The sequence below is a fragment of the Biomphalaria glabrata genome, chromosome 18, assembly GCF_947242115.1.
Source record: "Biomphalaria glabrata chromosome 18, xgBioGlab47.1, whole genome shotgun sequence".
NCBI classification, from domain to species: domain Eukaryota; kingdom Metazoa; phylum Mollusca; class Gastropoda; family Planorbidae; genus Biomphalaria; species Biomphalaria glabrata.
The window spans coordinates 1,152,782-1,168,356 of record NC_074728.1 but is presented as its reverse complement, the minus strand read 5'-3'; the positions used below and the strand labels follow the sequence as shown (position 1 = coordinate 1,168,356).

Genomic DNA, 15,575 nt, shown 5'->3' with positions numbered 1-15,575 from the left:
TATAAGATACTATTTAAAAAAAACAAAACCGCCCTTGAGTAGAGAGGGTGACGAATCAAAGATTACAAGTGTAAATCCTAGTGGACGCTATGTTTTTAGTATTTTGGGACGCTCTGAAACAAATCGGAGTTCATTCCGGGTTTTCTCGGACTCGCACGATTTTTCGGTTAGGTGACCTTTGATTCCATGCAGATAAAAAGTTAGTCACAGTGGCCAGATTTAAAAAAAAACAATTAGAGAAATAGGTAGCCTACACGGCAGTTTTGTAATGTATGGCCCATCGGCAGTGCATATATATGTATGTGGTTGAGGTCAAGTAGTGTCTGACTCACACAAGTCAATCCATACGCCTATTCTAATTTGTTTCACTTGTATATACTTATGCCATAAAACATTACAAGTACTGATACTAATTGTTTAAAAAGAAGGGGGGGGGGAAGCCACACGCACACACACACACAAAGTCGTAATGTTATATTATTTCCCTTTTAACTGTTAGGTCAATGAGTTGTAATTTGTAGATATACTTACAGATTTAATTAAGTGGCAATGAAACTGACGATGTAAAACGCATAGTGTTGAACAGGCTAGGATTTTTGGCTTTGAGGAGTGTAGATGATTCAAACTTTAATCTGTAAGTAGATCGAGATCAAGATCTATTTTTTTTAAACAGATATTAGGCCTAACTTTCAAATGTAGGCCTATAATTTATGTTGCAAGTCTTAAACATTAGCTCGAAATATATTTTCGAGAACTTCAAAACAGAAAGAAAATAAAAAATCTTGTCACAATGTAGTGTCTTCTTTTAATTATTTATAATTTGATTAAACGATCTAGAAATAATTTTTAATATAGATTATCCTAGCTCTAGATTAGGGCGGTACGTAGATTTACACCTATAATATCTAGATCTAGTTCTGTTTGTTCAAGTAAACTCTTCTAGAAAGTTGTACATTTATTGAACTGATCAACAAGAAATCACAAATTAGGAGATAATATTTTAAGATATAAAATAATATTTAGAAATAAAATTTGATAATTCCCCCTCCTCCCCGCCCCCCCCCCCAAATGCTTAGCTTATATTTAGTATATTATTAATAACGCGTAATTTTATTATTTAGGAAGTTTTGTTTATATATAAATATATAAATGCATAGATTTAAACTTGACACTCCCCTGAGTTGGTTTTCAGTTTAGTGTCCAACAATCGACCATTGTGAAGATCTTCTTCCTTTCCACATTTACAAGTGGCCTGCCATTTTTAAACTTCCTTTTTATTTATTTTTACTGTCAACATTTAACGATAGGCTTTTTTTTTTTAATTTGTTTGATGATAGGCAAACTCAGTTTGAAAATGTCTACATACTGTTTCAATTAACGTCTTATAAATAAGTCTATGTCGGCTTTTAAAATCTTATTCAAGGATGGGCGGGCTTTATAGCTATTTGGGCAAATGCCAGTTAGGTTGGTACCCGAAAGGCCGATGGGGCCGAAGGATGGGCCACATAGTATGGTAGTAAATACCATGTTACATTGCAAGAGATTTTATTATATTCTCTAGTCTAGGGTTTAGGCTAAGAAGAAGGAAAACTCTGAATCCAAAGTTCTCCTGCCTTGCGGCTATACCAAAACATGGGAAAGGCTTCAGTAGGCAATCATGGGGAAAATTCAGGGTTAGGAAACTTGCGCCATACAGTGCTACAACATGGCAGGATCTGCGACGTTACAGATCCCGAACTGTATCGGATAATATATTACCATTCTTTTTGGACATATCGGCTGCGTGGAGACTGTTATCCGGGCTACATCGTTCCACCCATAGCTTATAAAAATGGCAAAATCTTCGATTCCGAAAATTAAGGATGAGTGCAGTGTATCACATGACTACGCAGACCCAGTTGCAACCTGAATATTTTCCCGCATGCCATGCAGACAAAGTCGTTGTCCACCAGACAACTATTTCACTTTTCGTTTCTTCTTCTGCAGACCCAGTTGCAACCTGAATATTTTCCCGCATGCCATGCAGACAAAGTCGTTGTCTACCAGACAACTATTTCACTTTTCGTTTCTTCTTCTGCAGACCCAGTTGCAACCTGAATATTTTCCCGCATGCCATGCAGACAAAGTCGTTGTCTACCAGACAACTATTTCACTTTTCGTTTCTTCTTCTGCAGACCCAGTTGCAACCTGAATATTTTGCTCGCATGCCATGCAGACAAAGTCGTTGACCACCAGACAACTATTTCACTTTTCGTTTCTTCTTCTGCAGACCCAGTTGCAACCTGAATATTTTCCCGCATTTCATGCGCCTGTCTTCATTAAGGGGTTGTGGGTGTCTCATAGCCGTAATACACGACCAGACAGTCACGTAGTCTCGAGTCAAATGCAGCTTATTGTGGGTTTTGTTGGTCGCTACAAAGTCATTCACATATCATATTTATTATCTTGTACAATAGGACAATGTCACAGAAAAAAATGGGGCAGTCAAACAGAATACGAGGCAAGGTTTCCTCTTCTCGACCTGTATGGTGACATATACGCACTACGCAAGACAGCAGGGTTTCTGTCCAGGGCTTTTGCAAGAGAGGATTTAAGCCCCTCAAGCCCTCACTCAAATGGAGTTTGATCATGATGATGATGATGATGATGATGATGACAGAAAAAATGGATGGGGGTCACAATACAACAAAATCGAAAAAGAATCGCAAAGTTAATGTTGCTCAGTGGAATGCTCTGCCCTAAAACATAATAAACTATAATAAACTATACAAATGTTTCTCATTTAACAACCGTACCGCCGTATCAAAATCTACTGGTCTCTCAGCCTCGCCCCGGACTTGTACTGGGTTCAACTGTTCCAAACTGACTTCACACTGCAGTGGGCTCACTGTACCAGGACTCGTAGGTCGCGACTTCGTCTCGTACTCAAATGTTGTCTTGACTCTACTTCGAACCGAACCGTTGTAATGAGCCGTACAGAACCACACTGCACTGAACATTACTGGACTGTCTTGACTGTGACACTTTGCTCTTTATATAGGGTCTCCGAAGGGCGGCATACCTCTCGACCCGGCCTGTGTAATTTGTGTTAGCTGGATAAACACACAGAGTTACCCCCTATCCAGATCACCACCAGAGTTATAGCATTATGATAGTGTCTTGCTAAAGACTATTTAACAAATTTAACAAAGTTGTCCACACTGGTGTTAAGCGATTGTCTAGCCAACATTTGAAAAAAATTTACTTCATTACTTCTAACTGTTTCAGTTAACCCAAGATTGCAATTATAAATCAAGAGAAAGAGATGGCCTATAAAAAAAAAAGGACGTCAGAAGAGGATGGATCCACAGCCCAAAAAAAAAAAATAATTTCAAAGGAAAACTTTTAAACGGCTTTATTTCTCCAGTGTCAACGCGTCTTTTCAATACACTTAAATATTGTCTTAAATTAATTGCTAGGATGGAATTGTGATAAGTCTTGTCATTTTCAAAACTATGTGCGATGGTTCTAATCTCAACATACAGCCCGAGATACTTAGTTAGTTGACAATATAACGTGAATCCTCTTTACATAATAAATAACTTGTAATCCCAGAACCATATTGATTAGATTAGATTCCCAACATTAAGGATGAGTGCAGTGATTCACGTGACCATACAGATCCAGTCGCCGCCTGAATATTTTTCACCATCTGAATTTAGGAGTCAGTTAGGCCTACTTAGATCGGGTCTCAAACAAGAAAATCCTATGACGAGCTGGGAGTCGAACACTTAGTGAGGTTGTGACAGAGCGTCGCATGAGATTTGCGGGATATGTTCTCCGACAAAATGAACTACGCATACCAAGAGATGTGATGACAATGAGGTCAATACGAGGAACTCGTAATCACCCAATTCAGGCTGGTGAAAGGGAGCTTTTGTTCGCTTTTGCTGGCCTTGGTGTTTCCAGTGCGACGCACAACACCAGTAGACAATTCAAGATGGTGGAAGATGGTCAATACGAGGAAAGCGCAAACTGGGACGTCCTCGTATAACTTGGCGCCACACTTTCATAGAGGACCTCAGAACAGTGGACACCAGGTGGGAGGGGGCTTTAGACATTGTCAGTGACAGATCTTTGTGGAGACAGCTTGCCGCCTAATGCGCCGAACGGCGCTGGGGGACCTAAGTCTAAGTAAGTAAGATGCTCACAAGCTCGTCATCCTCAGGGGTTCTTTTTTTGTTTTCGTCATCTGCCTTTTTTCGGCAAGGGCTCGGTTCTCAAATTTGTGAACATCGACCTTCAAGTGAGCTCTCTGGCTGACTCCTTCAGAGGCCATCTGCTGCCAGCTGTTTTTTTCTCTTTGCTCGTTAGGGCTAAATGGCGCCCAAGTTGATCTTTTAGCAACCCCAGGAGGGGATATACGATGAACTATTAGTTCGCCAAAAGATCGCCTTCAGGATGCAATCATGTGGAATAAGTGCCTGACCCCGTGTCTAGTTCTGTTGTTGGTATCTTTTCTAAGGGTGTGACCAATCCATCTCCGCTTCTTCTCTAAGATCTGCACCTCTGTATTTTTGTCCACACATCTCCCACAGTTTGGTGTTGTCTACTTTGTCGTACCAGTGTATATATAAATACACACACACACACACACATCTATATATATATATATATATACCTGCTGGAATGTCCGCACACTGCAGGACAGCAACAAAAATCAAAATCTGCTGCCGAGGACAAACGCACACGACGAAAAGAAAATCTAAATCGACCACCTGCGGACAATGGTTTTGCTTGCCCTGGATGTGGCAAAATATGTAGGTCACAGCTGGGGCTGCGCAGCCACGGGAAATACTGTATTCCTCACTAATCTTCGGACTTTAAGACAAGCCTTATTATTAATATATATATATATATATATATATATATATATATATATATATATATATATATATATATATAAAATAATATATATATAAATATATCCGACTTCTCTGTCCTCTACAGTGATTTGATTCAGAGAAAGAAAACCCAGTAACAGCTGTTGAAATGGCACGCAGTGAAACACTGACTCAATTAATGCGCACTTTATGGCTGCTCAGCGCATTTCTGCTCTATCGTGGTATGTAAATTTTTAAAACCATTTTTACATTAAACAATATTTAGGCAAATTATTCACTATTTAGTGTTTCGTTAACACTACACAATATCAATGAAGTGCGTGTGTGAGGGAGATGGCTCAGTGGTAAGATGCTTGGCTTCCAAACCTAGGGATCAAGAGTTCGAATCCTGGTGAAGACTGGGATTTTGAGGTTAAAGATTTTATGACGCTCCTGAGTCCACACAACATCTGACATTAGTTGTTTTTTTTTTTTTTATTATTATAGCTTTTATATTTAGCGCTACTTTCATGCTTATAGCAGGCTCAGAACGCTTTTAGTCCAATCTCATTTGTGGACCAGTGGGGGGAGGGGGTATCTAGGAGTTTGTTTTCCGTGCTGCCCGAGTCGGGTGTCGAACCTCGAGCCCCCTTCTAGGTAGCACTAGCACTAGGCCTATCGAACAAGCTTCCCACCAACTAAAAGCGGTTGGTTGTTGTGCTGCCCACATGACACCTTCGTTAGCCGTCGACCATAGAGACAGATGAGCTTTACATCATCTGCCCCTATATCGCAACGCCTAAAGGGGGGTACCTTTTATCGTTGAAGCATGACCTGGTATTACCCAATGTATAAGTAGACCAAATACTAAACTATTACTCTGAATGCAGTTATTTTGAATGCCCTAAGCAGAAGACCATTTCACAGATTATCATGACAATTTTGTCTATGTATTGATGTTTTAGCTATGTAACGTTAATCCTTAGTAGAAATCTAGGTGTAGACTGATGGGGGAGGCAGTAACTATCCCAATGTGCTGTCGACACTTTATTTCATGTGCTAATTCATTATTCAAAGCAAGTACTTTCGTTCAGAGTGCTACAGTGTCAATTGTAGTCAAACTGAATTCCCATTTGATTGGACCAATAAAAATTATCTTATCTTATCTTAAAACTCTAAATTTTGTCTATTACATTCAGCCTGTGCCAATTTTTCAAGCAATTTCCGTTTTATATAGCTTTTATATAGCGCTACTTTCATGCTTATAGCCTTCTCTGAGCGTTTTGGTCCAATCTCAATTGTGGACCAATGGGGGGAGGGGGTATCTAGGTTTTCCGTGATGCCTTTAGGCGCTCAGTAAACACAACTCTGCCCCAGTCGGGGGTCGAACCTCGAGCCCCCTTCTAGGTAGCCAAGCCAAGCCAAGTTCAAGCGCACTGAGCCTCTTGACCACGCTTCACACGAAGCCAATTGTGTTTGTAGGGATTTGCAAGTTTGATTTATTTAAAAAAAAACAGCTCTTTTGAATTTTATTTAAGTCTTATATATAAATGTTACATATATATATATATTTACAATGACGCAATGTTCAATTCTTTAGTTTTGTCATGTGACGTCGGTTGGTTTGGCACCAAATGTCAATATAAATGTCACTGCACAGGCAATCATTGTGATCCGTCAGGAAAATGTGTCGAAAATTCCAAATGTGAACCAGGCTGGTTTGGAGCGTCTTGTCAGTTCGGTAATGTTTTATTAAAATATTCTAGTTTTACAATTTTAAAAATAAAGTTATGTAAATTTAAAATACCGGTTACGTCATTGCTTGCGAAGTTATAAAAAGCAAAGCACGTATTATGAAAGTGCGAAAATGCGCAAGCTTGCATATCATAATTTCTTTCCGTACTATATATGAGTAATCTTATTGAGCTAGCCAGGAAAACCAGTGACTTTGCAGAATTTAAGTCATTGGTTAATATGCATGACTAAATGCATGACGCGTAGGACGTAATCGTCTTCTTTTTTGAAGTAACGTCTGTATTATATAAGATAAGATAAGTTGTTTTATAAGTTTGTTATAATTATTTATCGTGAAATACAGGGATTCTCAACCTGTGCGTCGCGATTCCTTAGGGGGTCGTATGACCATTTGCCGGTGGTAGCCTAAGACAATCAGACATTTTTGTTCTATTATTCTTTTAAATTAAAAAAAAAAAAATTTGTCATACGATTTCTTAAGTGGTGTAACAAGCACATTTGTAACATAAAGGTATACATTAAAGATAAACTATTTTGTGAAGTTAAGCACAAATTACAATCACATAAAGCTTTTTCTAAGCAAATACATCATGGATGTCAGAAATATAGGCCTACATTTAAAATATGATTATGATTTTATAACATTAGCAAAATTACAATTAGGGTCTACCTAGGCCTATCAACGAAATAAACTTTGCGGTTGAAGGTCGCCGCCAAGTGGAGAAACCTATTAACATAGGGGCCCTAAGCTACAGTTAATGTTGCCTATAGGTAAATCAGCATACACTTAGGAATTCATTCCTACAGTCAGGGCTGGCGTTGGATAATTTACTTCTTAGTTTAAACCTCCCGCAGGACGACGAGGGATGGCAGCGGGCGGGGTATGAAGCCGGGAGCATCGGGAAGTACGAACGACAATCCAGCGCTTATACCGCACAAGGCAGGCTAGTAAAAAAAAGAAAAAGAAACAGCGAAAAAATCCAATTTCTCAAGTTAAATAAAACCTGCCCCATATACAAGGGTTTCTCTAAATCGACTAATAACTAAAATTCATATATCGTAATCTCTGTAGTAAAGGCAGTTAGACTAGTAAACATAGAGTCACAGTAGAGACTGAGCTAGACTAGTAAACATAGATCGACAGTTGAGACACGGTAAAGGCACATTCCTCGTTCCATATGCTAGGACAAATTTGTACAAATGCTCCTTCTTCCCTAGCGCTCTTAGAGCATGGAATAGGTTGCCTGAGCAAGCCAGGAAAACCAGTGATTTGGTAGAATTTAAGTCATTGGTTTATATGCATGACTGAATGCATGACGCGTAAGACGTAATCATCTTCTTTTTTTGAAGTAACGTCTGTATTTGATAAGATAAGTCAGAGTTAGACTAGTAAACATAGAGTCACAGTAGAGTCAGAGTTAGACTAGTAAACATAGAGTCACAGTAGAGTCAGAGTTAGACTAGTAAACATAGAGTCCCAGTAGAGACAGAGTTAGACTAGTAAACATAGAGTCCCAGTAGAGACAGAGTTAGACTAGTAAACATAGAGTCCCAGTAGAGACAGAGTTAGACTAGTAAACATAGAGTCCCAGTAGAGACAGAGTTAGACTAGTAAACATAGAGTCCCAGTAGAGACAGAGTTAGACTAGTAAACATAGAGTCCCAGTAGAGACAGAGTTAGACTAGTAAACATAGAGTCACAGTAGAGACAGAGTTAGAATAGTAAACACAAGAGTCACAGTAGAGACAGAGTTAGACTAGTAAACATAGAGTCACAGTAGAGTCAGAGTTAGACTAGTAAACATAGAGTCACAGTAGAGTCAGAGTTAGACTAGTAAACATAGAGTCCCAGTAGAGACAGAGTTAGACTAGTAAACATAGAGTCCCAGTAGAGACAGAGTTAGACTAGTAAACATAGAGTCCCAGTAGAGACAGAGTTAGACTAGTAAACATAGAGTCCCAGTAGAGACAGAGTTAGACTAGTAAACATAGAGTCCCAGTAGAGACAGAGTTAGACTAGTAAACATAGAGTCCCAGTAGAGACAGAGTTAGACTAGTAAACATAGAGTCACAGTAGAGACAGAGTTAGAATAGTAAACACAAGAGTCACAGTAGAGACAGAGTTAGACTAGTAAACATAGAGTCACAGTAGAGACAGAGTTAGAATAGTAAACACAAGAGTCACAGTAGAGACAGAGTTAGACTAGTAAACATAGAGTCATAGTGCTGGACCTGATCGAAGTCTCTCAATTTTTTTCTCTAAATATTTGAAGTCCTATGCGAGGCCCTAGGCGACTGCCTAGTTTGCCTACGCTACAGTAAACAACGACACTGAAATAAGCAACTTTCAAACATCTACACAGACAGTGTATGTAACATATTAGTATTGTGTTTACGTAATAAATGGCGTTCTTAATATGTCTTCCCTCTTAAACACTAGTTTGTTATTTGTGTAACACAAATATTATACAAATATTTTGATTGTTTTGACCAGGTTTTTATTGTTTACCTACCTTTACCTTTACCTATCCCTTAGTCTGTTGGACCGTTGGGGCACCAGGCAAGACTTGTCGACCGTCTTTCTCCATTCCTCCCTTTTTTTTTTTTGCCTTGTTTAGAACCTCTCTCAATGGCAGGCCCGTCCATTCTTTAATGTTGTCCTCCCATCGCTTTTTCTGTCTGCCTCTTTTTTTTTGCCTTGCACTGTTCCCTAAAGGAAGGTCTTTGCGAGCCCCGTAGATCTTGTAATGTGGCCAAAGGTTTTAAGCTTTCGTCTTTTTACAATAGTTAGCAGGTCGTCATGGGCTCCGATCGCTACAGTAACCCTGTCTCTGATTTCTTGGTTTGTGATGCGGTCTTTGAATGTGATGCCTAGGATCCTTCTGCAGCATCTCAATTCCACCGCCAGGATCCTCCCCTCAAGCTCTGCTCTCAACGTCCACGACCCGCAAGCACACAAAAAATGCGGCCACGACCAGAGAGCGCACCAGTCCGACTCCGCTGCCGAGGGCTAAGCCCTTATCTTTCCATACTATCCTAAGTCTTGAAAGGGCCGCCGTGGACCGTGCTATTCGGGCCAACAGTTCGGGTTTTTGTTCTCTCATCCGAGACAATAGCTCCGAGGTACTTGAAGTACAGCTTCAAGTGCCTTTAGTGTTTAGTGTTTAGTAATTAGTTTAGTTTAATGTGATGTTTTAGAATCTTCACGTTATTAGCTTTATTATTATGTCATTTTCACGTTATTTAGTGAATGTAGCGAAAGACGCACAATTTACAAGCTTCTCCGATGACGATGAAAAATATTGGCCATCAGACCACAACGAAGACACCTGTTCTCAAAGCCTGCGTGTGATGATAGTTAAGTGGAAGCTTCAGCTCGTCATTACCTGGATTAGATTAATTGTTAACAATACAGGTATTTAGACCTAGATTTTTATCAACCAGATCTAGATGTTTGATTAAAAAATTTACTTAAATTATTCAAGTCTTTAGTCAAAAAGATCCCCCCCCCTCCAAAAAAAAAACATTACATTTATTTCGGATTAAAAATAATCAAAATGATTTTTTTCAAGCGAAGACTTTCCTTTATTATAGAAGTCGAATGAAAAAGCTAAATTTGTATTTTGCCCACTTAATTTAAAGTTTTTTTAAAAACTTTATTTAGTTTAAATCTCAATCAATTACAATAACACACAAGTATTAGTAAAATGTTTGTCAAATATTTGACATGTTTCGGATGTTTGTTATGAGTTGAACATAATTTACTTCTTAGTTTAAACCTCCCGCAGGACTACGAGGGATGGCAGCGGGCGGGGTATGAAGCCGGGAGCATCGGGATGTACGAACGACAATCCAGCGCTCATACCGCACGACAAGGCAGGCTAGTAGTACTCTATGAATTAGTTAACCTGTACATAACAATGAATGGCTGAAGTTCTTGATCATTATATATATAGGGCCTACAACTTGAACATTATATAAGGCCTACAACTTGATCATTTATATAGAGCCTACAACTTGATTCATTTTATATATATATATATATATATATATATATATATATATATATATATATATATATATATATATATATATATATATATATATATATATATAGGGCCTACAACTTGATCATTATATAGGGCCTACAACTTGATCACTATAAAGGGCTTACAACTGCACTGCAAAGGCAAACACTCAGAAAGATAAGACACTCAGACACTAAGATAAGACACATTTCTTATTCCATTCGCTAGAACAAATTTGTACAACTGCTCATTCTCCCCTAGTGCTATTAGAACATGGAATGGGTTGCCTGAGCCAGCAAGGAAAACAAACGACTTGACAGACTTTAATTCAATGATTTGCATGCATGACTAGATTGACACATGGATATTTTTTTTTTTTAAATAACGTTTGTAGTTTATAAGATTATAAAGATAAGATGAATAATATCCTAATCTGCTTCAAAATAACTTTAGAAAGTTTTATAAGCAGAGTAGAACTCTATGTAGAATTGTTGCTGGTATGTAGAATGTAGAATTTGTCATTGATAGAATTTTATTCTGAAATTTTATTATTTCTATATTGAAACCTGCCTTTTTACCTGGGTGGACCACTTCGGGGGCCGATTTTCAGTTTCTGTTTCCACACAAACTGTCTTTGTAACCCTGTTAAATTATATTTCTGATGTACAAGTAAAATAAATGGGTGTGGATCTTCTTTCTTAGTTGTTCTCGTATTCTAAACATTGTTTATACTACACACTTATAGGCTACTATCTTAATAATGCACAACACAGTTCTTTAATCTCACTATGACTATGACTGTTCCATTGAATAAATCGAATGTAAACATTGGTCCTCGTTAACCTTAGTTAGTGTTTACACTCGACTATTTACTAAGTAACAAAGTTGGTATAAAACATCCAGTCAGGACAATGGACCTCATTCACCAATCGTAAATAAACAACATTTTGTCACGTGATCTTATTGATAAAACAACGGGAAAAAAAACTGTCACGTGACAACCATCATGAATTAAACACGAGATCGTAAATTATATAGAAGAGATAGAGCACCACGTGGCTAAATGTTGTTTGTTTACGATTGGTGAATGAGGTCCATTGGCACTGTAGGAAGTCTTCTGGCCCCTATACTTTTCACTAACAATGCACAATCAGGATATCTAAAGATGTGACTTAGAATCCTAGCAAGTTTCATGGTAGACCAATGACATTAACATTTCAAACGGCCCGAACTTTCAGGGCCTCATTCTCGTTTACCCCGTAAGGAATTCGTGTACTTTGTGTATTGTCTGTCTTGTGTTTCTTTTTCCTTGGAAATTACAGACAGTTGGCTTATTTTGGGTTTAGTGACACCAAACTCACCGTATTCTTGAGCCCCGGACCAACGAGGACCTCGCTACGCCGCTGGTGGCATTGTCTCCATTAAGACTAAAACAGAAAGATTTTAAAACTCTTATATTCCATTCCACTTTCAGCCAGGGTCTTCTTCATTTGTCGTTAGCGAGAAGTAAGAAGCCTTATTCATAACGCGCTGGTTGTGTGTTAGTGTGTGTATCTGAATGCTCGTGTTTGCATCTATATTGTTGTTATATGCGTAATGCTGAGGTGGACAATTGTAAAAAAAAAAAAAAGTTCCTCTTTCAGACCATGTGCTCTATAGGGCAGATGATGTAAAGGTCATCTGTTTTTGTGGCCTACGGTTAACGAGGGTGTCATATGGCCAGCACAACGACCAACCGCCTTTACCTATCCCCAACTAATGTCAGGTACCCATTAGAACTGGGTGGACTCAGAGGCGACCAAAGATCCCACTTTTTACCAGGATTCGAACCCGGGACCCCCGGTTCGGAAGTCAGGCGCTTTTCCGCGCCCCCCCGGACAAGTGTAGCCAAACTGAATTTCCATTACTTTGAATCAATAAAATCAACTCCTATTATCTTTAATATTTACTTTTTATATTTAGACAAAATGCCTTTTTCGCGCTTCTTAAACAATTTTTTCATGGTCCACCATTGCTATTGTTATGGACAAAATGTTAAAGATTAAGATTTTGAATACAATATTTTTGTTAAAAAACTGGTGTTTCAGAAATACATATCCTTAATGTTTTAGATAAAGTGAACAAATTCAGCGTCAGCTTCAAACCACAACCAGAGACGGACTCATCAAATATCAACAATGATTATATCAGTTGTGCTCAGGAGTCCAGACATGTCAATCTGAAGATTGTGGACATTTTCTGTCAGTTAAAATACAGCATTCATGAACTCATGATAGAAGGGCCGGGTATCAAATCTCTTTGTTCTATTTACGTCAGCGGAGGTGAGTTTATTGAGTTATTCTTGGCCGAATAGAAATAGACGTCAATGTTATCGATTACGAAGAGATAGAGAATGATTGCAGTATTTCACATTATCGAGTGAACCCAGTAGCAACAAGCACATTTTGCCACATCTAATGCAGGCACATCCGAAATCATTCAGATAAGAATGGATTCCGGGGTTTCTTGACCAAATTAAATGCCTACCATTCCAATGGTTAAAACAAAAAGAGGATCATCTTTTTATGTGGAATAATTAATAATGAGTGGATCGGTCTAAATAAAACACGTCGTTTGTCGCGTCACTTATTATTGCGCTGGCTTGGACATGTTCGCCGGATGGAGGACAAGCGCATCCCGAAAGTCATCCTCTATGGACAACTCGCGACTGGCACAAAAAAAAACTGGTCGCCCCCACCTCCGTTACATAGATGTAATAAAACGTGACCTCAAATCAGTGAACATCAATACTGACAATTGGGAAGACATAGCTCTAGACCGCAACAGATGGAGAGAGACAGTGACCAAGAAAGCTATGGACAGTGAAAGTGCAAGGGTCTCAGCTCAGGAAGAAAAACGTACAATCCGAAAAACGGCCAGCTCCTCTACCACCGAAGCAAAAGCCACCTTAACCTGCTCTATCTGTGGACGGGAGTGTCTCTCCAAAATAGGGCTCCACAGCCACACGAGGAAGTGTGCTCTGAGATGAACCATAGTCGTTCTACGACTGAAGGAGGCCAATCAATGAATGAATGATGAATATTATTGGAAATTTCCACGATGAACTAAACAATGTCAAGGACACTAAATAAAACGTTAATGTTGCCAACTAAACAAACATATGAGCTTAGAAAATGTGTTTTGGCAGTGCTAAAAAATTGTTCAAAATAATCATATCATGTAACTAAAAAAAAACATAGCTTATCAACCCCCAATACGTCAAAAGATTGCTATTTAATTATCCTCCACAACGAATTCCTTATGATTTTTATGAAAGTCGAAACTCTTTTAAAACTCTAAACACGTCGCAACGTGCCTTTGACTAGTCTTTACAAACACTGAACTCTTCCTTAACTCTTTCTCTTCTAACTGACGGTACCAGCGTTGATTCCACCAGAATGTGGTAAATAATTACTGAGAGAAAGAGTTAATCTTCGGAATCGAAGACATTGCCATAATTATTATTATGTTAAAAACGAAAGTAGTCATTCTCTGGCGCTGCCAGGGTCGAGTTTCGTTAAAGGGAAACAAAACTCATCGTAGTCTCTTTATCAGTTTCCATCGAGGAAATTTCTGGTGATGTCGCAGGTCTGCAGCAGTACCGACTTTGACAGGCAACGAGAATGTTCCTAGGAATGCCAAGGGCATTGAAGGTATCTGTGAGGTCAGTTGTTATTATCCCCTCGGTTGATATAACAATGGTGTCTATTGTTATTTTGGATAACTTCCATAAACGCTTAATCTCCAAGCCTAGGTTTCCATATTTTCGTTATTTTTCCAACTCAATTATTGAAAACATCATTTGTCCAACTGGTTCATAAAATTAACACATTTTACATTTCTTATTCCAAGGACGCAATTTGGCTCTAAAGCAAAATACGTCACAGTCAAGTACTTACTTCGACGGTGTTTCCATCAATATGTCGAGGTCATCCAATGCTGTGGACGGAAACACTGACGACAATTATTATCACGGCAGCTGCATTCATACTGATCATGAAACGAATACTGCGGGGCCAACATGGCGACTCAATTTTTCTTTTCCGGCATTACTTCAGGGAGTAATGATTTATAACAGAGGTAATATTTCCGCATATATTGGGAAATAAAACAAGCAGCAAAACAATGTCATCCATTAGGCGATATAATGACATATGGTAGGCAATACAATGACATATATTAAGCAATACAATGACACGTATTAAGCAGTACAATGACAAATATTAGGCAATGAGATTTAGGCAATATAATAGCATTCTTCTTCTTCTGGTTGCTGGTGAGATGTAGGCTCTTTTGCAATTTGTGCCAAGAAAAACAAAAGTTTTATAATGGTGGGCGCAGTGTCTACATAGGGGTGGATGGCTGTGACTTATTCTGTGATATAATTAATGACATATATTTCAGCATCAGTAACGTCAGCTCGAGTCTACATACATTAAATCAGTTAGAGTCTACTTACATTAAGTCAGTCAGGAAGTTTTGAGACTGGCCAATATGAACAGCATGTATGCTCTCCTGACACAAAGGAGATTACGCTGGCTCGGACATGTCACCCGCATGCCAGATGGTAGAATCCCGAAAGATATCTTGTATGCTGAGCTTGTGGAAGGAGTCAGACCCAAGGGCCGCCCAAGACTAGCATATAGAGATGTCTGCAAGCGAGACATGAGAGCCTCAGGCATCAGTGAAAGTATGTGGGAAAACATAGCCAAAGACCGGAGTGCATGGAGACAGACTGTGCGTGCTGGGACAACCCTTGCTGAGAACAAAAGAATTGAAGCGGCTTTAATCAAGAGGGAAAAAAAGAAAGCTGCCCTGTCTGCTAGCCCTAAATCAGAGGCATACAAATGTACGAATTGTGGCAAAGTCTGCCGTTCTAGAATTGGCTTGA

At 38.9% G+C, this 15,575-nt stretch overlaps 1 protein-coding gene across 2 annotated transcripts in view; it reads left to right on the top strand.

Moving 5' to 3' along the window:
• Positions 1 to 462: 462 nt before the first annotated feature.
• LOC106058648 (uncharacterized) overlaps positions 463 to 15,575 on the top strand; it is a 28,872-nt gene continuing 13,759 nt past the window's right edge. Inside the window, exons 1-6 of one of the 2 annotated variants that reach the window (XM_056017515.1) lie at positions 463 to 634; positions 4,990 to 5,104; positions 6,463 to 6,603; positions 9,865 to 10,032; positions 12,757 to 12,966; positions 14,537 to 14,764. In XM_056017515.1, coding sequence (XP_055873490.1) covers positions 5,032 to 5,104; positions 6,463 to 6,603; positions 9,865 to 10,032; positions 12,757 to 12,966; positions 14,537 to 14,764 — 820 coding nt within the window. In that variant the 5' untranslated portion in view covers positions 463 to 634; positions 4,990 to 5,031. The remainder of the gene's footprint in view (positions 635 to 4,989; positions 5,105 to 6,462; positions 6,604 to 9,864; positions 10,033 to 12,756; positions 12,967 to 14,536; positions 14,765 to 15,575) is intronic. The other variant, XM_056017514.1, reaches the window with a different exon arrangement.